Here is a 25,940-nt window from a genome sequence, read left to right as displayed (position 1 = left end):
AACATCATAATTAATATCTCTTATTAGCTCAATTATTATCTCATTTCATCTCCACTACAACTTTGGAAAGTAGGTACTATTATTATCCCCATTTGAGGAGGAAACTAAATCAGACAGTGGTTAAGTTACTTGTCAGGTGTGGGGGTAGGGGCGGGCTCACACAACTACCAAGTATCTGAGGTAGGATTTGAACTGGAGTCTTTTAAGACTCCAAGCCTGTCTGTTTAATAAATGTGACTGGACCCAGAGGGCTCTGGAGGGGAAAGTGAGGCAGATGCCCTTGCCCGGCCCTTCCTCACTTAATTCCAATTCACTTTCCTGTCAGGACCTCTTTGTCAAACAATCACAACCTCATCCATTTACATGCTCCTGGGTTGGGGACGACTCCTTACTTTTCCTCTGTGTCTCCCCCTGAGCATTATTCAAAGGCCTTTTTGATCCTTGGGTGAATGTATGTTCTCATCAAGCGTGGATGCCCCTTTCTACCACTGCAGGCCAGGATCCAACCGTGTCTCGCCATCCAGGGATCTTTCCTAAATTCTTCACAAAGGCTTTTTCCATCCTTCATGTTGACCCATTGCCCCTTGTAGGTGCAAAATAATTATTCGTTGAATGAGTGAATGAGTGTTGAGTTGACCTACAGGTAAGGAGCATAACAGGGCCTCTATGTCCATTCACTTCAGACTTTCCGAAGCACTTTCATGTATATTGTATATGAAACTTACAACCTTGTGAATTGGGCAGTTTTATCCCAAATTTTACAAATGGAGAAACTGAAGAGAAGTTTGCTCAAGGTTATATAATGAGTTCTGGCTATGTTGGGCTAGACTAAGTCCCCTGATTTTGTCCCTTGCTTAGATGTGGGCCTGACTCTGATGGGTACGATGCCCCCTTGCCTGTTCTGCTAGGATTGTGTCCCTGTCCTGATGACTTAGCTTGGGCTGTTTTCTGCCCTCTCCAGCCTTGTGGTATCTTTCTCCTTGCAGGATCCTGGCTGTGGTGAGCAATGGAGAACCTGTGGGAGCTGGGAATCGGCGTTCCAGCTGGAAGCGGAAGAGCACTCGCCGAGGTATGGGTTCCTTGGTTTGGGGGGGACTTTATATGTATAAGCGACTTTCTTTTGAAAGAGAATAAAATAGTCTGCTTTCATCCCTGCCTCTCTCCCCCCGCCTCGAAAAAAGATAGGATTCTATCTCTGAGGGCAGGAATCTGTATGACTTCTGATACAGAAAGATGCTTGTAAAAGTTATCAAAAGGATCATCCGTAATGAGAGAGGAAGGGCCATATTGGGTCTTAGAATCTTTGTACTAAAGGGCCATTTGGCCTTTGTTCCACAGAATTATAGAACTAGAAAACTATAGACCAATAATAGAACCATAGTCTGGGGTGATGACCTAGGATGTGGGGGAACAGCCAACTCCCTAAATTTTTCTGAGCCTTGGTGGACCCTCAGACCTTTGGCAGAGATAAAATGGACCATCCCCCTCTCTGATGGGGGAGCTGGAGTGCACCAGGAGTGCATCCTGGGAGGATGAGGAGTTTAGGGACTTCACCCTGCACCAGGACCTTGTTATTCCAGCCTACTAAGGAAGCCCAACTTACCTTGGGGTTGGGGAGAGAAGAGGCCTCCTTTGCAGTGTTGTCCTGGCAGGTGGGGCTGACCCACTGCTTCCATTCCTGGAAGCAGCTTCAGTCATTTTTACTTAGTTGGCTCTTGGCCCAGGGAACCTGCAACTCTGAGGCCCAGCAGTGGGGAGACCCTCTCCCCCAGGGATTCTGGGACTCTGCTGATGTCTGAAGCGGCTGGTAGATGGCTCATAGATCGCAGGAAGGATGGTGGGTGGGGCAGGAGAAGGCTTTGGTAGTGACGCCTGACTGCAGAGGAGATGGTAGAGGGGGGAGGGTGAGAGAGGTGATCTAGCTAATAGCCATTAGAGTGAGCCCTCTCTCTTTCTCGCACCCCCTCCTCCCCCCCATCTCTTCTCCTGAAGCCTTCAGACTCTGATGTCGAGGCATCTGGAGGGAGACTCGGGATGCAGTTGAGGTTTTTAGCCTGGAGCCCAACTCCCAAAGCTGGGAGCTGGCCACTGGTGCAGTTCTGAAGTCAGCCTGAAAGGCCCCTCCCCAGCAGCAGGCAGAGTTGCTCCATGCTGACCTTGCTCTCTCCGTCTCTGTTTTTGTCTCTTCCCTCGCTCCCTTCTCTCTTCATCTCCCAGTTGACCGTTTCACTTTCCCCATCTTGGAAGAAGATGTGATTTACGATGACGTCCCCTGCGAGAACCTGGACTCTCACCAGCACGGTATGGCCTGCTGCGCGCTTTCGGGGATGGAGAAGAGGGCTGGCGTGGGAGGCTTTCCTGGTCCTTGTCCTGGGCTGCCCCGTTCACAGCCTGAGACTTCTTTGTCTTGTTTTGAAAAACCACGTTCAGTCCAATCTTGATTCAGAGATCAGTGGAGTTTGGTGAGGGGATACTCTAACATTTATTAAGTATCTCAGGTTCCAATGCATTATATGTTACCGAAGGATAGAGAATTTCAGAGCTGGGAGGGTTCTTAGACTATGTTCCTGCTAGTGGAGCTCCCTCATTTCTGTCATTTCACAGAGGAGAAAACTGAGCCCAACATGAGGGAAGTAACTTACTTAGATTCACAGGTAGTAAGGAACAGAGCTGGGATCCAGCCCAGGGCTATCAGCATGACCTCCCAAACCGTCCCTGGGACCACAAAAGTCTGTAGTTTGGTCATCAGGTCCTTAGTGGATGGCCCGGAAACTTCTAAGGTGGTGTTTAGAGGCCCTATACCTGGGAAGAACACACAGAGAGATTTGGGAGATCAAGTTTTCACACAGATATTTGCCAGAGACATGACATGAGAGAATGGTTCATCTCCTGTAAGGTGGAGGTGAGAATACCTGCCCTGAACAATTCACTGGGTTATTGCAAGGAAATTGCTTCATAGAGAGGGAACAGGGAGAAGCTGACAGAAGGCCAACCTTAAAGTCACGAGGAGTTGGATTCGAGTCCTGTCTATCTCACATATTGACTAAATAACCCTGGATAGGTCATTTAACTTCACAGTATCCCAGACACTCCTCCAAAATAGGAAGTTATAGAATAACTGGCTCCTTCCAAGGTCTGCCTAAAGTCCCACCCTCTACAGGAAGTCTTTTCGGATCCTTCTCACCACTGTGCCTTTTCTAGTGCCTTATGCTTATCGAAGCTTGTTTCTGTACAGTTGTTTTCATGTGATGTCCTCTATTACAAAGCTTCTTAAATGGTGGTTTGTGATTCCTTATGGGATTTTGTAACTGAATATGGGATTCTGAAATCATGATTTATTATCTGTGAATGTTTGATTTTATATATTTATATATCCAGAATCATGTAAAATTTTCTTTGGTAGCAAAAAGAGATTGTGAATGGACAAAGTTTTAGAAGCCCTGTTATATTAGACCAAGCTCTTTCAGAAGAAGAAGTTTTTTATTCCATTTTTGTATGCCCAATACTTAACACGCACCCTGGCATACAGTAGGTGCTTAATATATGCTCATTCCTTGACTTTGATGGATATGCATTGGTGGAGGGAGTATATTCACAAGTAATACAAGTCTAGAAAAAAAGAGGTACTTTGTAAACTCCAAGGCTTTAAATATGCATGAGTCCTGATGATAATTATCAACACAGTCATGATAATGATAATTATCATTATTAACTCTTTCTCTGTTGGACATCTTCAGAATGTTGGGCTCCCAGTTAAATATCAGACATGTGTGTTTTTTGCTGCTGGAGTCTGAATTCTCAACTCTATCTAGGTAAACTTGGAGGCAAAGAATGCTAATGTTCCTTCTTGCTAATTAGGTCATGTTGGCTAAATCACCTTGGTTTCCTCCTTTGTAAAATAGTCATTTGGATTCACTGATTGGACTCAAATAGAATTGAATACTTGCCGGTGACATATTGACTTAGAAAATCACAAATTAACAAAATATATGTTGATTTGTTTTATTAAACATTTTCCAACTATATTTTAATTTGTTTTGGCCCCTGCTTAAGGCTTGCAGCCAGTGAAGCTTGAGTTTGACACCTCTCATGTAGGAGATCCATCCATGTTATAAGTTCTAGGTCCTAAGTAAACAAAGACACTCTGCTATGTGCCTGATGATAATGAATCAGTCAGGAAATAGGGAATCATACATAATCACAGGGTAGCTAGGGGGCGCCATGGTGCAAAGAGTGCTGGGCCTGGAGTTAGGAAGGACTAATCAGAAAAACGGGGACAGCTAAGGGGCACCATAGTGCACAGAGCACTGGGCTTGGAGTCAAATCTAATCAGGAAAGGGGGGTGCCATAGTGCACAGAGCACTAGGTCTGGGGTCAGGAAGTTCTAATTAGGAAAGAAGGGACAGCTAGGGAGCACCAGAGTGCACAGAGCACTGGGTCTGGAGTCAGGAAGTTCTAATTAGGAAAGAAGGGACAGCTAGGGAGCACCATAGTGCACAGAGCACTGAGTCTGGAGTCAGGAAGTCCTAATTAGGAAAGAAGGGACAGGTAGGGGGCGCCATAGTGCACAGAGCGCTGGGTCTGGAGTCAGGAAGTTCTAATTAAGAAAGAAGGGACAGGTAGGGGGCGCCATAGTGCACAGAACACTGGGTCTGGAGTCAGGAAGTTCTAATTAGGAAAGAAGGGACAGCTAGGGAGCACCAGAGTGCACAGAGCACTGAGTCTGGGGTCAGGAAGTTCTAATTAGGAAAGAAGGGGCAGCTAGGGAGCATCATACTGCACAGAGCACTGGGTCTGGAGTCAGGAAGTTCTAATTAAGAAAGAAGGGACAGGTAGGGGGCGCCATAGTGCACAGAACACTGGGTCTGGAGTCAGGAAGTTCTAATTAGGAAAGAAGGGGCAGCTAGGGAGCATCATACTGCACAGAGCACTGAGTCTGGGGTCAGGAAGTTCTAATTAGGAAAGAAGGGGCAGCTAGGGAGCATCATACTGCACAGAGCACTGGGTCTGGAGTCAGGAAGTTCTAATTAGGAAAGAAGGGGCAGCTAGGGAGCACCATACTGCACAGAGCACTGGGTCTGGAGTCAGGAAGTTCTAATTAAGAAAGAAGGGACAGGTAGGGGGCACCATAGTGCACAGAGCGCTGGGCTTGGAGTCAAATCTAATCAGGAAAGGGGGGTAGCTGGGGGTGCCATAGTGCACAGAGCACTAGGTCTGGGGTCAGGAAGTTCTAATTAGGAAAGAAGGGGCAGCTAGGGAGCACCAGAGTGCACAGAGCACTGAGTCTGGGGTCAGGAAGTTCTAATTAGGAAAGAAGGGGCAGCTAGGGAGCATCATACTGCACAGAGCACTGGGTCTGGAGTCGGGGAAGTTCTAATTAAGAAAGAAGGGACAGGTAGGGGGCGCCATAGTGCACAGAACACTGGGTCTGGAGTCAGGAAGTTCTAATCAGGAAAGAAGGGGCAGGTAGGGGGCGCCATAGTGCACAGAGCACTGGGTCTGGAGTCAGGAAGTTCTAATCAGGAAAGAAGGAGCAGGTAGGGAGCGCCATAGTGCACAGAGCACTAGGTCTGGGGTCAGGAAGTTCTAATCAGGAAAGAAGGGACTACTAGGGGGCGCCATAGTGTGCAAAACACTGGGCTTGGAGTCAGGAAGATCTAATCAGGAAAGGGGCAGGTAGGGGGAGCTATAATGCACAGAGCACTGGGTCTAGAGTCAGGAAGTTCTGATTAGGAAAGAAGGGACAGCTGGGGGCGCCATATTGCCCAGAACACTGGGCTTGGAGTCAGGAAGATCTAATTAGGAAAGAAGGGGCAGCTAGGGGGCGCCACAGTGCACAGAGAGTTGGGTCTGGGGTCAGGAAAAAAGGGACAACTAGGGAGCGCCATAGTGTGCAGAACACTGGGCTTGGAGTCAGGAAGCTCTAATCAGGAAGGAGGGGCAATTAGGAGGCGCCATAGTCTACAGAGCGTTGGGTCTGGAGTCAGACTCATCTTTCTGAATACAAATCTGGCTTCGCATGCTTCCTTAGCTGTGTGACCTTGAGCCAGTCATTCACCGTGTTTGCCTTGGTTTCCTCATCTGTAAAATGAACTGGAGAAAGAAAGGGCAAACACTCCAGTATCTGCCAAGAAAACCCCAAATGGGGTCATGAAGAGTCAGACATGATTGAAAAATTATTAAACAATAAAATGTGGTAATAAAAGGTGACATTTCTTTGGTGAAAAAAGGCAGGCAAAGGGCAGCACAGACATTATTTGAAGCTCACAATGAATCCCTAGGTAATGTCCCCAATACAGCTAGCTAACACACACATACACACACACTCATTTATATACGCATACTAGCCATAAACCTACATTCTGCTCTTTGAGCCGTAGTACACAGCGCTTACAGATGGTGGGCGCTTAGTAAATGCTTCTTCCCTTCCCTTCTTGCAAAATGAGCATGGACACTGCTTCTCTCACAGGTTTTTTTTTTTTTTTTTTTGAGCCGGCCTGCTAATAAATTAACAAGCATTTTTAGTGTTTAATATGTGCCCTAACTGGGCAGACAGAAGACAAAAGTTAGGCCCTGACCTCAAGCAACTTACATTCTAAGAGCAACCACACACACACACAATTTGTATACCTACATAGACATATAGAAAACACAAAATAGAAACATATATTATGCATATGTGTATGAGTACGAAAAATACATATATATAAATATTATTTTATTGCAGCAAAAGGTAGGAGGCGCACATATAAAACCAGGCCCTGCCCTCAAGAACTTACATTTTAATAGGGGAGACAACATGTTAAGAACGCACACATTACTTACACGATACACATAGAATAGAAGGAAGGTAACTGAGGAAAGGCTCACGTAGGTGGTTCTAGTTTGTGAGAAGAAATTTGAAATTAGTTGAGACACGGTCCCCATCTTCCTGGAGCACTGAACACACTAAGGAATTAATAAATAGTGGATTGAATTGAGTGGAACTCAGTGTGGGAGAGAAATATGATGATGTCCATCTGCCTGCCCCCAAATCCCCAGACCGCCACTAGTTTGGACCTCCAAGGTACAAACCAAGAGCTATTAAATCTGCGGGTGGGAGGTGGGAGAGGGAAGGTTATTACCAACTTAGGGGCCAGTGATTCTGAAAATCAGTGGCTTTGCCTGAAAGGTCATTGTGTGACACATTCTGCTTAAAATGTTCCCTAAAGTTTTTCCTCATCACAAGGCTGGGCTGCCAGTGAAGCTTTGTACTGATTTTTTCTTCTGCTGACGCAGCCCCGTCTTCCTTTAGATGGAAGGTGGGGTCTGGGAAGGGACCTATTCTGAGGCTCCCAGAAGGGAGATGAGGGCTGCTCCTCTAGGTGGGGCCACTGTCTAATGGAGGGCTGGAAGAGAAGGTGGTGGCTGCTGGCCGTGTTAGCCAGGTAGAGCTCCTCTGTTTTGGAGCCCTCCAGAGTGGACAGAGCTTTCATGTTGAGGTGCTTACTGGGAAAAGGGTCTGAGATCTGGCCAAAGATTTTCTGATTGAACCATTCAGTCTTCTCAGAAACACTCACATTTCAGGTTTCCAGTATCTTTTCTCTGCCAGCTTGTCCTTTCTTTATTTGTCTCTTATCTCTCTATATTTTCAAATGCTACAAAAGGGAGTAGAGCCAAAAATGGCTCTGGGTGTGAGCACTTGCTCATTACTACTAGTATTCCATCAAATCATCAGACCCAAAGTCTGCATTTCTTTTAGAGGAATTCTTTTTTCCCCCTGTAAATTTGAGCTGATCAGTCAATGAGCATTTATTAAGAACCCTATTATCTGCTGATCAGTCAATAAACATTTATTAGAAGCCTACTATCTGTTGATCACTAGGGATACAAAGAAAGGTAAAAGATGATCTCTATCTTTGAGGAACTTACAGCCCAATGGAGGAGGCAACATGCAAACTATTAAGTAGAGGAAGATTTAGATAGGATAAATTAGAGGGGAGGTACTAGACTCTCATAGTGGGTTGGGAAAGACTACCTGGAGAAGGTACATTTTTATCTGGGACTTGAAAGCTGGATGGTGAAAAGAACATTTGGTGGCCAGGAGCCTGTTTTCTAGTCTTGGCTTTGCCCCTAAGTTGTCCGTGTGATATTACACAAGTCACTTCTCCTGTGCATCAGTTTCCTTACCTGTCAAATCTGAAATCGGGACTAAATGATCCTCAAGTTCCAACAGTCTGTGTTCTAATAACCTTTCCGGCTTTGCTAGTAACTTCTCCCAAGACCGTGGGAAAATCCCTTTGTCCCTTTGGACCTCAGTTTCCTTATCTGTAAAATGATTCTATTGGACTACATGTTTGCTAAGGTCCCTACCAGCTCTAAAAAAAATTCCCTCTCTCTGCTCGCTCCCACCCTAATGGAGTCTCCTAAAGAAAAGAACTGGCAAGAAGAGTTGTGAGTCTTAGGCTGCATCCATGCCCTGGGAAAAGAGAAGGGGCCTGAGGATGCTGGGATAGGAGCTCCCCCTAGTGGGGACATCCATATGGTCAAGTGTGTGTTCAAATGCTTCCCTAAAAAAATTGTGATTATGATGATGATGACGGTGATGATAGTTAATAATGATAATAATAACAACAAGAATTTATGTAGCACCTACTATGTACCAAAGCATCATGCTAGGTGCTTTGCAAATATTACCTTATTTGGAAATACATAAATACGTGTGTTTGGAGGAAGGGATTGATTTTAGGCTCAGTAAACGATTAGATGTTTTCTTTGCTGTTGTTCATGTCGGAATCTTTGTGATTTTTGGGGTCTTCTTGGCAGAGATATGGGAATGGTTTGCCATTTCCTTCTCCAGCCATTTTACAGATAAGGAAACTGAGGCAAACAGGATAAAGTGACTTGTCCAGGGTCACCCAACTACTGAGTTTCTGGGGCCAGATTTGAACTCAGGAAGATGTCTTCCTGATTCCAAGCCAGCTGTTCAATCCGCTACCCAGCTACCCAGACCATCTGGGCTAATTTTATATCCCAACTCTGATGAGGAAGAGGAGGCTTAGGGAGGCTCATATCAAAGCTGGGATTTGAATCTCAGTCTTATGGGATCTGAGTCTGAGAAGCAGGAAGAATCTTTGAGGTCATTAAGAACCAGCTCTTCATTTCACAGTTGAGTAAACTGAGGGTCAGAGAGATCAAATGGGAAAACAACAGAAAGGGGATCTGAACTTGGATGCTCTGATTCTAAATCCATTGCTATTTCTACTGAATCCCGCTGGCTTTTTTGACTCACATTTAGAATCCTTTCTACTGTGTTGCATGCAGAAGAGTCAGTACTTTTGTTTTTGTATGTCCCAGAGTGCTCTGGTTGCGATTGCTAGGCTTGGTTTACTCAAGTTGGAGGCGCTGTAGCCTAGGGGAAGGAAGCTCATGCCCTGGGCTTGAGCCTCTACCCACTAGACATTTTCTTTTTCTTACAATAGCTTTTTATTTTTAAAATACATGCAAAGATAGTTTTTGACATTAACCCTTGCAAAACCTCTTGTTTCAAATTTTCTCCTTCCCTTCCCTCCACCCCCTTTCCCTAGATAGTAAACAATCCAATATATGTTAAACACGTGCAGTTCTTCTATATTTCCTAACTACTTGTCTTAGCCTAAAAAAGTCCCTTCATCTCTCTGTGCTTCTGTCCTCATTTCAAAAGCAAGAGGGGGGAGGTTAGATGCAGTAGAATTGACTCCAAAGTTTGGGCTCAAATCTACTCAGACATTATCTTTGTTACTTTAGTTAAATCACAGTTTATTTTGTCATCAGTTTCCCCATCTGTAAAGTGAAGGGGATTGGATTAAACTATAATCTTTGTGAGTCCCTCTTCCTCTAGAACCTTTCACTTTTCCCAAGGCTCTCTCACCTTCCTGACAGACCTTTTCTGCTGACCTTCCAAGTCATATTTGCTTTTTTCTGGGCTGAAAGGTCTTAGAGCCTTTCGGTTTTAATGTATAATCTGTGAATCCAAAAATTCCTGGTGTTTCCCTTCAAGATTTCCAAACCCTCAGGCTCCCCAGCCCTGCTCAGCCCTTGTTCATCCTCTGTTGGTCTTCAGGGTCAGAGAGGAGCCTGATTTATGAGAATGTCCACCGAGAAGGAGGCCCGAGGGAGTCAGAAGACCTAGGCTGGAGCTCCAGTGAGTTCGAGAGCTACAGTGAAGACTCCGGGGAAGAAGAGGTCAAACCAGAAGTGGAGCCCACCAAACACCGCGTGTCTTTCCAGCCCAAGGTAGGGCAAGTGGCCTGGAAGGTGCCGGGAGTAGTTGGGGACCAGACAAAGGAGGAGCTGTAACTATTTTTCCTAGTAAAATTATGTCTGTCTGTATATACTTATTTACTTATTTATTTATTTTTGCTAAGGCAAATTGGGGTTAAGTGACTTGCCCAGGGCCACACAACAGGAAGTGTTATGTGTCTGAGGCCAGATTTGAACTCAAGTCCTCCTGATGTCAGGGCTGGTGCTCTATACACTGAACCAACTAGCTGCTCCTAATTTATTTTTAATGCAGGTTGCTTTATGAATCATACTGGGAGAGAAAAATCAGAGCAAAAGGAAAAAACCAAAAAACAGAAATAGGAAGTGAACATAGCATGTGTTGATTTACATTCAGTCTCCTTCTTTTTCTGGATGCAGATGGCATTTTCTGTCCAAAGTCTATTGGGATTGCTTTGGATCTGAACCACTGAGAAGAACCAAGTCTCTCACAGTTGACCATAGCACATTCTTGCTGTTATTGTATACAATGAATTCTTGGTTCTGCTTGTTTCACTCAGTATCAGTTATGTAAAAATTTCTAGGCTTTTCTGTAGTCCTTGTTCATCATTTTTATAGAACAATAATATTCCATTACCTTCATGTACCATGGCTTATTTAGCCATTCTCCAAGTGATGGGCATCCACTCACTTTCCAGTTCTTTGAGGAGCTGGAAATTGCATGAATAAATAAATGAATGAATGAAAAAAAAAATTAAATCTAGCAAAGGCTCATGATAAGCTAAGCACAGAGAAAGGAGACGATCTAGGCCTTGAAGCAATTTAATATTCAAATAGAAAGTTCTCATTAGAATCAGGGCAAGGCATTTGCTGGTGAGATTATTGGGAAGTAGATTGACAGCCCTTTCTATTACACTGGGTAGAATGGCGGAATAAGTTTGCTTTTGGCTGGAGTGGAAGAGGTTGGGCTCAAGGCCCCCAGGCTCCTAGTCCAGTTGGAAAAGTAGGGAGTGAGGGGAAGCCTGGGTGAGTACCAGCCTTACCTTCTTTAGGTTAGCCCTATTGGGCAGCTGGGTAGAGCAGTGGATAGAGCACTGTGGCTAGAGTCAGGAAAATCTGAATTCAAATCTGACACTCACTAGCCGTGTGATCCTGGGCAAGTCATTTACCCTGCTTTACCTCAGTTTCCTCATCTGTAAAACGAGTTGGAGAAGGAAATAGCCAACCACTCCAGTATCTCTGCCCAGATGGGGACAAGAAGAGGCAGACATGACTGAAAAATGGCCTCAGAGATGTATCTCAGAGGTGGAAAGAACGTCAGAGAGTATAGCCTCAGAGACTGAATAATCAGAGAAAATTTTAATGATCAGGGAATTCAATCCTTCAATTTATAAAAGAGGAAATGGCGTAACATGGGGGTTACCTAAAGCCCCACAGGCAGTAAGCAGGAAAGGTCAAATTTGAACCCAGGACCTCTAATGCCAGACTCAGTATTCTTTCTGCTGTATCTTCCACCTCCTCTCTAGGGGAAGGGTTCCTCCCTTAGATCAGTATAGTCTCCCAGGAGACTTCTCTGCTTTAGTGAATAAGTTAATTATTGAGAACCCACTTTATTCTGAGAGTTCAGCCCTGCCTTAGACTTATACTGACCTGTGAGACCCTGAACAAATCATTTAACTGTTCATACTCTTGGCAGTTCTCTAAGGCCATAAATTGGAGAGAAGGAACCATTTTGCTCTGTTGGAGGGAGTCTATCTGGGTGTTCTTTTATCAATGAAACCAGAAGGCCCTTCCTTGTCTTTACCATAAGGAGAAGTCACTGGAACCCAGCTTTGAACTCATGGGACCTCAGAAGACATTTTAGTTCAACCTACTCCCAATCAAGAACCCGCTATAACATCTCAGTAAGGGGTCTTAACCTACTGATGATTCATCATCACCCAAATGAAAAAACTAATAATTATAGACTCGCCTCCCTGTAAATCAGATAGAGATTTAGCTATCTCCAGGACTACCCTTCCCCACTTTCCTCAGAGTTTCTCTTGTCTAAAAGACTTGGAAGTCATTCTGTCCAATCTCCTCATTTATGGATGAGGAAAAAAATAAAACTAAGGGAGGTTCAGGGACTTGTCCAACATGATGCAGTAAATGGTCCAAAGGAGATTTGAAACCAGTTCCTCTCCCTCTTGAATTTTGTGCCATTTCCAATGTTTCACTCTGCTCTGCCATTGCTCTTGTTCTGCCTTCTGGGAATGAGCAAAATAACTAATTCCTTTGTCCAATGGCAGCCTTTACATCCTTGGAAATAATAATGCCCCATCTTGATCCACCTACCAACCCTAATAAAGTCTTCTATTCTCTCGGTCAAAGACCTTCTTCATAGAAAGTCTGGAGGCCTTTTCAGTGTTGTCTCTAAGCTTCTCAATATTCCACTTGCTCACCTCTGGACACAATCTGGCTCACCTTTTTGGCTTTCTTAATTTTAATACCTAGAACTGAATCTGGGCCTCCAAATATGTTCTGAAGATACTGAATTGTTCCAGAGAAGCAGTGATAATGCTTGCAAAGCATTTTATAAAATATTCGATCTCAAGTGAGCCTCACAACAGCCCTAGGAGGGGATCCTGTAGGTATTATTATTTTGGGTACCTAGATCTAGGCTAGCCAGCACATCCTGTCCATGGTGCCAGAGGTGGGGTTTGAATGAGCAAACAACTTATTAACTACAAAGTCACAACAATGAAAGATTCTCAGAGTGTCTCAAGCAGAAATGATGAGGTTGAAAGCTGAGACCCCACAGACATCTAGCCTGACCTCATCATTAAGTGGAGAAAAATACTGAGACTTGGAGGTTGCCAGTGACTTATTTTTCTGAGTCCCTATAATTCAATTCAATTTAATTAACATTAAATTAATATATGTTTTATGTGCCAGGTGTTGCACTAAGCTCTGGAGATACAAAAAGAGGGAAAAGACAATTTCTGCTTCCTTTTTAATTCTGCTTACAATCTAATGGGGGAGGAACAGCATGCAGACTTTTAAAAGCAAGTTTTATATGGGAAAAATAGGACATAATGAAGAGAGGGAAAGTACTGAAATTAAGAGGGGTTGGGGAAGGCTTCCTGTAAGAAGTAGGATTTTAGCTAGGGCTTAAAGGAAATTAGTGCAAGAATTTCAATATGTGCCAAAAACAAACAAGGTTTAAAATCTTGTTGGAATTGGGGAAGAGAAGCAACATTAGTAGGATAAACTGATGTCCAAGTCCAAGAGAACTTTTAGAGGAGGTGAATTTTGATTCTGACTTGATAAGCTTTGACCTAGGTGGGCAAGGAGGAGTTTGGTTGAAATTGAAATTGGAGGAGAGGGGTGGGTACCAAAATTGGATGCTCAAAGGCTGGTGGACAAAACAGTTGTTCTGGAGGGGAGCTGTGCATTTCTTAGGGAGGGCAGGATCCTGTTGGGCCTTCTGTTTGGAATGAATGGCCTCTGTTTGATTTCAGGCCCTTCCCTATTCCTCTGGCTGTCACTCACTATTCCATTCCCTTCTGCTTCCTTCATGAAAGATGACCATCCCCATCCTAACTGATGAATTGTCAAGAAGACACTGGACTTGGAATATATCTTGGAGGTCTCTTGGTCATTGCAGTCTTTTAGCAATAGGCCTGAGGCTGGGTTTCTCTACCACCCCAATACCTAAATGCCCAAGGTCTTGTATTCACTCACTTGGCATTGGGGGGGGTGTCTGGGGGAGGGTTTGGAATACCTCAGTTGGCAAACTAAAAGTCCTTTGCCACATCTGGAGATCATTGTAAGTCCTACACCCTCCCTGCAACCCTTGCCTTTATTTCTCTGGTCTGGGGATGTCTCACTGGAAAAGCAGCCTCCTGGAGATGGTTTGCAGAGGGGGACTTTGCCATTTGGCGCTTGAATATCCTTTATTGCATGAAATGAGCTTGCCCAGTGAAGCCGCTGCATGGCCTGACCCCTGCGTTCTGCTTGGCTGTCTGTGCTGTGTCCTGCCTTACAGAAAGATGCACCTGGAAGATTAGCCCGACTCCCCCCTCCCTACCTCGTCCATTCTCTGTGTGACTGTAGACAAGTCACTGAAATTTCCTCAGTCTATAAAGTCTGTGTGTAGCGGAGGGGAGACTGTATTTCCTCAAAGACCCCTTCCAGCTCTCTCTCTCTGATCCTTATTAAAAAGAGAGAGAGAGAGAGATTCAACCAGATGGCAGTCGATAGAGCATTGACATGCACACACATGTATAAATGGAAACATGGAAACATATATAATTTATGTATATACATATGCAAATGTATATATATACAGCTCCCTCTACTAAATACATATATGTGCATGTAAATACACACACTCTCTGTTTATACACACGTGCATATATTTAAGCACTTATATGTAGATATATATAGGCTATATATATAAACTATATGAGTATATACATATTTACATATGCATGACATATATATATATATAGAAACATGTATACATATATTGTTTATATATGTATGTTTATGTATGTGTATATATACATATATATTCATTCCTTTTATGATAAACATGCAGACAGAAAAATATTGTTCTCTCTTTTGTCTGTGAAGGACATTGTGACTTATTCATCATTTGAGATCTTTTTTATGATACAAACGATGAAACATCCTTGGTCCTTCCCTTTATAGCTAGGGTATTATGTGAGACTATTCACTGACATTAGGGATTTAATTATAAGTCTTGGACCCAGGGGATAGGGGTCATCCAACTGGCCAATGGGTATGGACAAAAATTGTGACATAGGCCCTATTAGAATTCTGATATTAGTAATAAAAGCAGCTGGCAAAACCCATAGAACAGAGAGTATCAAAGCTGAGAGGTCCTTAGAACCAAAGATGTCAGAGCTGGCAGGGCCCTTAGAACCCAGGAGGTCAGAGCTAGGAGGAGGGAGGAAACTTAGAACACAGAATATAAGAACTAGAAGGAAGCTCAGGATCACATCTCATTATGGCATCTCAAAATAGTGATGAAAAATCTAGGGATGTAGAGAAGACTTCATTTTGTTATATAACTGTCTTCTAGAAACACAGAAATAAGATTAAAAATCAACATTTTTATTTGGAGATTGCATGACTCCTGGGAATTTTGATGATACTTCCCATGATATGAGATGAGTGAGGAAAATTTTACTTTCCCACTTTATTCATTCATTCCCTCACATATTCATTCATTTATCCATCTGCCCACCCACCCATCCATTCATATATTCATTCACTAGTCACTGGTTCTGTTTATAATTTCATCTACCCATCATTCATTTGTTCAAATATCTAGTTATTAATTTGTTCCTTTGTCCTTCTATCTAGACTATGTCATCCATTATCAGACTCTATTTCATTCACTCTTCATTTATTCATTCCTTCATGGATTCATTCACTGCATTTATTCCTTTGCTCATTTCATTCACTCAGTGAACATTTACAGAACATAAGACCTACTGTGTGCAAAGCTTCCCCTGTCATGGTCATGGAGGAAGTCGATGCCCTCCCGGTCATCCTGAGGGATGTGAGTTCAGCTCGATTCCCAAGGCCCAGGGGTCCCACAGCTGCTGTCTTTCTGTCCACGGGTGCATTGCCCCAGGCCTCCTTGAGGGAGGGGCTCCGGCTGTCTGCCAGCCCCCGCCACCCCGGTCCCTCCGGTGTCTCCTGGCCTTTTGTCTGCTGCTTTACCTGAGTTTCTTTTCTCTTCCCTCTTGTTTGTGTTTTGTGTCCTTCCTCTCCCGCCTGCTCCTTCCACCTGCTTTTCTTCTGCCTGCTGCCCGCCCGCCTGCCCGTGTGCCCGCCCGGCTGCTTTGGGGGCTCCAGCTTTCTCCAGATCTGTCTAGGCTAAAGGAGAGATACGCCAGAACTAAAAGGGACATCTTGGCTTTAAGAGTTGGGGGGAGAGACATGCAGGACCTGAAGCAGAGATACGATTGTAAGGTATTGTCCCCCCCACCCTTAGTCCCCCCCAGCATTAGCTGGCATTTATAGTGCTCGTAGTGGGTATAAGTGCTCTCCCGTTTCTTCTGCACAGCAACCCCTGGGGGGCAACTGATGATGCTTCCCATCGGATGAGATGAGTGAAGAAAATCTTACTTTCTCACTTTATTGATATAATTGATATAATCCCCATTTTACAGATGAGGGAACTGAGGCAAACAGAGCTGAAGTGATTTGCTCAGAGTCACACGGCTGAGGCTGCATTTGAACTCGGGTCTTCCTGACTGTAGGTCTGGGGCTGCCTTCTGTACTACTCGTGCATTTCTCCTGTGAATCCGTGCCGCTGCCCCTGGAAATGGTCCTCGGTTGTTTCAGGGTTCTGGAGGGGGGGCCCAGGGCCAGGGCTCGGGTAATCCCCAGGGCTGTGCTGTGCTGGAGGCTTCGTCTCTTTGTTAACGTGTGTGTGTGCATGTGGGGCGTCGGTGAGGAGTTACAGATACGTGTGTGTATGTGCACAAGGACATACAGGTGCAGATACAGACACACATGCACACACAAAGTGCACATAGATCGGTATGTGTCTGTGTAGAGTTAGACACAGAGAGACTGTGTATACAGACATATGTGTATAAATATGTACACATGCGCATATAAACGAATGTGTGCACATGTGCCTGTATAGTCAGACATAGATTGTGCATGTGCACACACCATATATACTCGAGTATAAGCTGAGTTTTTCTGCCCAATTTTTGGGCAGAAAATCCCCTCCTCGGCTTGTACTCGAGTATATACGGTATGTACATACAAGTGTGCAAATATGTATACATGGGCATATGTAAAATGTACGTGTGTGGATGTGTCTGTGTAGACATAGATGTGTGTATACACATATAGCTGTATAGATATGTGTACAGTACATACATACAATATATGTGTATATATGTGTCTGTGTAGAGATAGACATAGATATATGTGAATATATGTATACATATATGTACACATATGCAAGTATAAATGCACGTGTGCATATGTGCCTATAGAAATGTGTGTATGTATACTATGTGTTCAGTCATGTACATATATTAAACATATGTGGTAAACATAAATATGAACATATACGTATGGTATATATGCACAGATGCACATATAAAATGAATGTGTACATATGTGTCTGTAGAGATATACCTAAATATGTGTGTATAGACACATACACACATATATAATATGCACATATATGTATGTATATATATATCTGTATGATGAAATTTTAGATTCCAGAAAACTTCTCTCCCCATCATCTTTTGAGTTCATTTTGTGAGAAGTGTAACAGAAAAAGCTTTGAGCCTTTAGCGGACAATAAGGCCCACGGGACACCTTGCCTTGTCCCAGTTCTGAGCAAGTGGGACTCGTGTTGTCTGATGTTGAAGGATGAAGAAGTCTTGCCTTCAGCCTCATCTCGGTTTCCCAGAGTTGTAGAATTCCGAACTGGAAGAGACTGTCAGCGTCCTATAGGTCAGATTTCGGACGAGGAGATTGAGTCCTGAATGGACGACTCACCGCCTCTGAGATGGTTTGGGCCACTATCGGAGGACTAAAGGCCTTACAGATGTGAGAAGTGACGTCCCCTAGACTTCTCACGGTGGCCGTTGCTTAGACCGCCGAGCTGGCTGAGATCTCAGAGCTCCTCTGATCTCGTCTTCTTACAGACGAGTAAAGTGAGAGCCACAGGGTTTCTCCAAAGCCTTGCTGCTTGTATGGAGGAGAGCCGGAGGGTCACTGAAAAGGCATCGTCTCGGAGCCCTCGGTCTAGCTTGTCCGTCCCTTAGAAGGTGGAGAAAGTGAGACTCCAAGAGGTTGCGACTTTCTTGGGTGTCGGAAGTAGGACTGGGATTTGAACCCAAGTTCCCTGATGCCAAAGCCAGGGCTCCCCCCCATCCTATTGAGCCTCCAGTTGGCTGCATCTCCCTGGAGAAACTCTTATTTCTTACAGGAGGGGCCATGTGGCAAACTAGAATGAATACTATATTGGGGTTTAAGGGCTGGGGGTTTGAGCCTGCCCTTGCCACTTAATGACTGTGGGACATTGGGCGTCTCTGTGGGCCTCAGTCTCCTTGTCTGTAAAAGGAGGGCCCTGACTAGATGCTCTTAAGGTCCCTTTGAGCTACAAATCTGTGATCCCCGGGGAAGAAATATAAGGAGGGACGGCTTCTCAGAGAGGTCCGGGTCTGCTTTAGCGCGTTACTGCTCTGGAGAAAGGGGAGAAAGTCTGTGCCCACTTTGTTTTCTGACATGATGCCCCCAGGCAGAACAAGGGCAGAGACTTGGAGCTGGGAAAGCCTGGATCCGGCACTTCTTAGCCATTTGACCCTGGTAAAAATCACATAAAGTTTCAGTTTTCCATCTGCAAAATGGTATCAATAATCTTTGCCAGCTACTTCCCAGGGTGGTTGTGAGAGAAGGGCTCTGTCCATTGTAGAGTTATAGAAATGACGGTGGTGATGGGGATGGTTTCTTTCTCCAATGGGCCTCAGTTTCCCCATCTGTAAGCTGAAGGGGATGGATGAGATGGCTTCTAGGCTTTATTCCAGTTCTCAGGCCCTGGTTCTTGGGAATAGTCCCATCTATGGATCTCATGTATCATATTTTCCCTTTATTTATCATATCTATCCGTGCGAGAGCACATCAGAGAATTAAGTGCTGAAGCTTCTCGTTGAGTAGGAGCTGCCTCTGTGGGCCTCAGTTACCTCTTCTGTGAAGTGAAGGACTTGGCTGGGAGGGCTGGGGGAGCTCTGGTGGCCCTCTTCCCACCACACTGCAGAGCCTGCAGGTGACCCAGTCCCTGCCTCCCGGAGCCGGTGGTCTGGTTGTGCAGAAGCCGGGAGGAAGCCGAAAGCCCCGGTCACTAACAGCTGGGGATGAGGCCTCCAGGCTGCGGTCAGGGACTTCCTGTGTCTCCTGCTCTCCTCTCCTTCCCTCCTTCAGAACCTGCCCCTCCCCCTTGCATTTTGGGGAAACTCCTCAATCCTGAAACACCAACCACACAAACTGCCCAGCTTGGATTGTAAGTTCCTGGACTTTTTTCCAGCATGTGTCACTTTCAAAAGACTGAGAGCTCCCTTTAAAGGAGAAAATGGAAGTCGGGAGAGAGGAATGAGTCATCTAAGACCATAAATAAGGTTGGTCAGTGACAGGTTTGCTGTTAGGTCTGGAAAGACTGTTAGAAGGGAAAATGTCAGAGCTGGGAGGGCCCTTAGAACCCAGGAGGTCAGAGCCTGGGGGGCCCTTAGAACCCAGGAGGTCAGAGCCTGGAGGGCCCTTAAAACCCAGGAGGTCAGAGGTGGGAGGGCGCTTAGAACCCAGGAGGTCAGAGCTTGGGGGCCCTTAGAACCCTGGAGGTCAGAGCTGGGAGGGCCCTTAGAACCCAGGAGGTCAGAGCCTGGAGGGCCCTTAAAACCCAGGAGGTCAGAGGTGGGAGAGCGCTTAGAACCCAGGAGGTCAGAGCTTGGGGGCCCTTAGAACCCTGGAGGTCAGAGCTGGGAGGGCCCTTAGAACCCAGGAGGTCAGAGGTGGGAGGGCGCTTAGAACCCAGGAGGTCAGAGCTTGGGGGCCCTTAGAACCCTGGAGGTCAGAGCTGGGAGGGCCCTTAGAATACAGAATATTAGAGCTAAAAGGGCCCTTAGATGTCAGTGTTGGGAGGAATCTTAGAAGAGTAAGTATAGCATTAGAAAGTGGTAACCAACACCATCATTTTATGACATCAGGAAACTAAGGCCCCTGTTAACATGAAACATCTTGCCCAGATTTACTCTGAGTTAAGACATTAAATCAAAGGCAACGTCTTCCCTTTCCATTTTCCGTAAAAGGAGACTTTGAGCCTTTGAAGGTCAGAGGCCAAGGGGGCCAAGGAAAACAGAACAGAAAAGGGTCCAGCAGGAACTCTCTTTACAAGAGGCTGGGCATCCCTGTCAGTAATGGGGTGTCTTAAATAGAGAAAAAAAAATCATCATAAAGAGGACGATAAAAAAATCTCCTGGTGCCTGTGGGAGGCACCCAGTGAGGCTCTTAAATGAGATGGAGCTGGCAAGACCTCTCCCCTTCCATGCCAGGAGTCCACACTGGCAGTTTACTGTCACTTGAGTATCTTGTCCCTGAAATACCTCCGCCATTTGTTCCATTTTCAGAGTTAGGTAGGACCTTAGAGATCATCTCATTTAATTCCCCTAATTTACAAGAAAATTGAGGCTCGGGGTAATTGATTTGTCGGAGGTCATCCAGACACTGACTGGTATAATCGGCTTTCTGATTCTATCTCTGTATTTCTATCATATCCCATCCAAAGGTTGTCGTCTGCCTGAAAGTCTCAGGATCTTAAAGGTGGAATAATAAAACCTGTGTTGACTCCAAGAATGAGAAGTGCTTATCTTTTGATAATATCTGAAGGTTTTCAGGATGTTCTCCTCACAGCATCTCTTTTGGTAATAGAAGGAAGATTAGAGAGACATGTTGGACTTGGGGACAGGAAGACCAGAGCTCAGAAAAACCTGCCTTAGACATTTAGTAGATCTGTGTAACTCTTTCTGTACCTCAGTTTCCAATTTTAGAAAAATGAGATAAAGGATTTCAGGACCACTACAGTTCCTTTTAGTTTTAAGTCTGTGGTGTTTTCCATCTTAGGTGATTTGAAATCTGTCATCAGATGGAAAATCCTACATTGGAAATTCCCACATCAGCAAAATGACTGGACAGGTGAAAGATGAAGCCCTATATTATTTAGAGTTTCGTCTAAGTGTGCTGTGAATCACAAATGTACATTTGAATCTATCCCCTGCCCTTTGCCCACAACCCTTCTGTAGTATGTTTTAATTCGCTGTGGAAAAGAATATTATATAAAAAAATTGAGACCCACAGAACGCTGACTTTGGTGTCATACTCTACTTGGGAGTCTGTATAATTGGAAGATCCTGGGTGAGAGTCTTCACTTCTGAACCTCAACTTCCTCGTCTGTAAAATGGGAATAATGATACTTATCTCACAGTATCATTAGGATCAAATGAGATAATGAAGAAAAAATAAAAACCAAGTAGCAGGTGGTAGTTGTGAGTAGGGCATTGAACCTGAAATCAGGAAGATCTGAATTCAAATTCTTCTCAGACACTTATAATTCTGGACAAGTTACTGAAGTTTTGTCTGCCTCGGTTTCTTCCACCATATCATACAATAAAATGACAATACTAAAATAGCACCTCTCTTCCAGGGTAATCACAATGAGATAATATTTGCAAAGAACTTTGAGAGCCCTAAAACACTCTATAAATGGTAGCAATAAATTATTTTGCAAACTTTTAAAGTGATTTATCATTAATATTTTCACTGCACCATATTGCCTCCCACATTGGTGTCATTCATTTGTGACCTTGCAGATCATCTCTCAGTAAGAAGGGAACAAAGATGGAGGAGGCACATGTGGCCAGGATTTGTGTTCAGTTTGAGTCAGCAAATGTTTATTGGACATATACTCCATGTGAGATGCTGTCCAGGTGCTGCCCACAGCCCAGAGTGAGCCCAGGAGATGGGAGTGTCTCGGGCTAGATACGGGGTAAAAGGAAGGATGATGATCTCCCGCTCCCTACTTCTGACAAGCTTTCCGCTTTCCGTTCTCTTCCATTAGATGACCCAGCTCATGAAGGCTGCCAAGAGCGGGACCAAGGATGGGCTGGAGAAGACGAGAATGGCAGTCATGCGCAAAGTCTCCTTCCTGCACAGGAAAGAAGTCCTAGGTATGACATCCCTTACCCCCCAGCCCCAGGAGCTCCTCTTCCAGAAAGCCTTCCCTGATGCGATCTTTAATTATCAGCCTTTCCTGGTAGGATCTTTTTACTATCAGCCTTCCCCCAGGATCCTCTGCTTTGTGTTTCTCATTTAATAAATTTAGATATCATCTTTTCTCTTTACAAGACTGTAGGGACTGTGCCCTATCTAAATTTTATGCCTCCCCCAGATGAAGCACAATGAGCTGCACACGTTCTGTTGTTCATTTGGAGGGGACATGTCTAGTGCAATGTGTTACAGTGGAAAGAACAGATGGCCTTGTTTCTCCTTCCAGTTCTAGATCTTTGTGTCAAGCATTGTTCTAACTTGCATGCTAGGGATACGGAGGTAAAAACTAAACAGTGTCTGCCTTCAAGGAGCTTCCATGCCATTGAGTGGAAACACCACATGAACAAACAAAGAAAAATTAAATATACAAAAAGGAAATGTCAAGCCATTTCCCCCCATGGAGTAAGGCAGCAACAACTCTGGTGATGGGAATGGGCCCCATGTTCCATGTGGTCCTCGAGGTAGATTCTGAAGAGGGCCAGATAAAGGTGATGGGGGATTTAGGGTTTTGTGTGGGGAACTGTAGGCAGGGCAGTCAGGAGAATCAGGAGAACCACCGTGCCTCTGTGTAGCTAGTAAGTGTCTTAGCCTAGAGTGGAGTAATTATAATTATAGCTATCATTAATACTATGTGCCAGACATTGTGCTGAGCACTTTACAGTTATCTCAGTGGATCCTTACAACAAACCTGCAATATGATTATTATCTCCATTTTATAATTGTGAGGGTTAAGTGGCTTTATTAGTGTCACTGGGCTGGTAAGTGCCTAAGGCCAGAGTGGAATAATAATAATTACAGCTACTATTTATATAGTACCTACTATGTGCCAGACATTGTGCTGAGCACTTCAGAGTTGAATCAGTGGATCCTTATAACAAACCTGGAAGGTTATTATTATCTGCATTTTATAAATGAGGGTTAAGTGGCTTGCTTAGCATCACCTGGCTGAAAAGTGTCTAAGGCCAGAGTGAAATAATAATAATTATGGCTATCATTTATATAGTACCAGGCATTGTGGTAGGCACTTTGTAGTTATTTCAATGGATCCTTACAACAAACCTGGAAGGTAATTATTATCTCTGTTTCCAGTGAGGGCTGAGTGACTTGTCTGGTAACTAGTAAGTGTCTGAGGCTGGATTTGGACTCTGGTCTTCCTGGCTGCAGACCCAGTGCTCTACCCACTGTATCATCTAGCTACCTTGCTTAGGGTGGCCCTGCCTTTGGGCTGTTCTGGGAGAGGTGGAGGATTTTGGGCCCCCAGGGCCATCAGACCCTAGATTCAGGACCAGAGAAGATTTCGGGGGCCACTTCTAATCCTCTTTCCTTATCTTATGAATGAAGATGCTCAGGCTCAGATGGATTAAGCAATTTGTCGCAGTGAGTATGCAGAGCCAGGGTTTGAACCCAGACCCTGTGACTCCAAAGAGCTCTTTCTCCTCCCCTTCTTCCACCCTCCCCAGTCGTGCCAGAGCCAGCCTTCTGCCTCCTTGCTCAGGTCCTGCCCCCTTCCCATGTCCGGCTGGACTCCTCTGACTCCTGGGGCCCTCCTGGCCAGCTGTGGGCACGCTGGGCGCGTTCTCTGTCCCTCCCCTTGTTTGTTTCTGTGGGCTCAGAATGTTGTTAGAAACCAGCTTCTGCCTTTGGGCAGAGCCCGGCAGTGGGCAGGAGGGGGTGTCAGCCTCACCCAGGGTGGGGGAAGAAGCTTTCTTTAAAGGCAATCTGGGGGAAACACACCCTTCGGCTTTTTCAGCTGAGGACTCAATTTCATCATCCCCTTTCAACTCAGCTTCCTGATTTCCCCTTCTTTTCAAAAGCACTGCTCTTTCTTCCTCAAGAAAAACCACCAAGTTCCTTTCCTTTTGAAAGTCAGGCAGCAGGGTCCATTGGACAGAACTCCAGATTTGAGATCACAGGTTCTGAATTCGAATCTGGCCTCTGCCACTTTCTAGAAACTAAAACCAGTGGATGCCCATTGGAGAATGGCTGAATAAGTTATGATGTAAGAAACGATCAGGAGGATGATTTCAGAAAGGCCTAGAGAGACTTACATGAACTGATGTTAAGTGAAGTGAATGGAACAATAGAATATTATACATGGCAACAAGAAAATTATAAGATGATCAATTCTGATGGACGTGGCTCTTTTGAACAGCGAGGTGGTTCAGGCCAGTTCCAATGATCTTGTGATGAAGAGAGCCATCTGCACCCAGAGAGAGGACTGTGGGGATTGAGTGTGGACCACAACATAGCCTTTTCACTCTTTTTGTCATTGTTTGTTTGCATTTTGTTTTCTTCCTCATTTTTTCCTTTTTCATCTGATTTATTTCTTGTGTAGCATGATAATTGTAGAATTATGTATAGAAGAATTGCCAAAAAACGAGAGGATTGGGTTAGCTGTCCCCTAATTAGTTCCTTCACACTGTCTATGAGCTCATGACTCTTTATCATGCACTTATTCGTTTCATCTGTAAGCACTTAACTCTTCTAGAAAACCCTGGGGGAATCTCTAGGGGAGCTCTCTCCCCTTTTAAAGGGGGCCATGTGGGTCCATCTTCTTGTTTTCATTGTTCTTCCCTCTCCATCACTGCCACTTAAATTTCTAGACTGCCACAAACCTTATTTACAAAGTACTTTGGGGGGCAACCCCCCTTGAAAGTCCACAGGCTAAGTGCTGTTAATCATATGTTCTCATCCAGCCCTGAGTGAGACCCATCTGGTGGTTTATATTCCGGGCTGGAACGAAATGAGACACATAGAGACCATCTGACCTTTAACTAAAGGAGGTTTTATTGGCAATAACACAGAAACGATATTGGGGAGACTAGAGCACTGAGTCACTGAATGTTACTTCCCCAAACCCCATTAAATTGTAAGCTCCTCGACAGCAGGGACTGTGTTTTGCCTCTTTTTGTACCCCCTGAGCTTTGCATAGTTCCTGGCACATAGAGGACACTTAATCAATGATTGAGTCCGAATTGGCCCTGGTTTGTCTGGTTGTCATGCCGAAGGTCCCAGAGTCTCCATCCAAAGAACTATGCTACATAAATAGCCAGACAGTGACCCCAGTGATTGGAGCTCTGTCCAAGGCAATCTTGGGTGGAAAATTAGCCCATCTTACAGCGGCCTTAGAAGATGCTATTTCTACCAGAATCCATTTTGTGGATGAGGAAACAGAAAGGGAAAGGGACTTTAGGATTTCTTAAAAAAGAAAATTCAGATTTCTCGAATTCTTTTAGGCATTACAAAATACTTTTTTCCAACACTCTTATGTCGCTAGGACAAGTATTGCCATTTAGCAGAGCCTGGGGTCAGGAAAGAAGTCACATATTGTGAGCTGGAACTGGGCCACGGATCCCTCCTTGATTAACTATAAATTCTAAGCTCTTTTCTCCTTCGGCCCATGGCCCTTTCATAAACTGTATTTTCTCTTTATTGTTGACAGTCACTGATGTGTGGACGGAAAATAGTTATATGGGGCAAAAGTAGGGCAACAATCCCCAGCTAAATGACTTTCTATCTAGAGTTGGAGGGCAGCAGGTAAAGTCTTGTTCCCTTCATTCTGTTCACATCCCAGCTTCTTGGTCCATAATGGGACCAAAACATCAGCTCTTCTTGAGATATACTAGCCTTTAGTGTCCAGGAAATAGCAACTGAAGACTTGCCACATCCTTAGTTCCATCAGATTTTCTTCTTTCAGGGATGGATGGCTTTAGTTGAGGAAGAGAAGTCAGCACAGGAAGGAATAATCTCAAAATTAGGAAAAGGGAAAGATTGGTCAGCTGAACATAGTAGTAGGCTATTGCTGTAGATATCCGCTTTTTCACCCCCATACT

The 25,940-nt window shown here is 44.6% G+C and overlaps 1 protein-coding gene and 1 long non-coding RNA gene across 4 annotated transcripts in view; one reads left to right on the top strand and one right to left on the bottom strand.

Annotated features, from left to right (window-relative positions):
* Nucleotides 1–25,940, top strand: part of ARHGEF10L (Rho guanine nucleotide exchange factor 10 like) — a 221,426-nt gene that overhangs the window by 89,444 nt on the left and 106,042 nt on the right. For 2 of the 3 annotated variants that reach the window (XM_051988404.1, XM_051988402.1), the window contains exons 5-8: nt 987–1,069; nt 2,218–2,301; nt 10,082–10,254; nt 21,899–22,007. In XM_051988404.1, coding sequence (XP_051844364.1) covers nt 987–1,069; nt 2,218–2,301; nt 10,082–10,254; nt 21,899–22,007 — 449 coding nt within the window. Of the gene's footprint in view, nt 1–986; nt 1,070–2,217; nt 2,302–10,081; nt 10,255–16,110; nt 16,228–21,898; nt 22,008–25,940 lie in introns of all 3 variants that reach the window. The other variant, XM_051988406.1, reaches the window with a different exon arrangement.
* Nucleotides 1–25,940, bottom strand: part of LOC127555806 (uncharacterized) — a 583,775-nt gene that overhangs the window by 489,490 nt on the left and 68,345 nt on the right. The window lies entirely within an intron of this gene.

This window comes from Antechinus flavipes, chromosome 3 (genome assembly GCF_016432865.1).
Source record: "Antechinus flavipes isolate AdamAnt ecotype Samford, QLD, Australia chromosome 3, AdamAnt_v2, whole genome shotgun sequence".
Classification (NCBI taxonomy): Eukaryota; Metazoa; Chordata; class Mammalia; order Dasyuromorphia; family Dasyuridae; genus Antechinus; species Antechinus flavipes.
The sequence above is the reverse complement of the archived record's forward strand: the minus strand, read 5'-3'. Positions and strand labels throughout refer to the sequence as shown.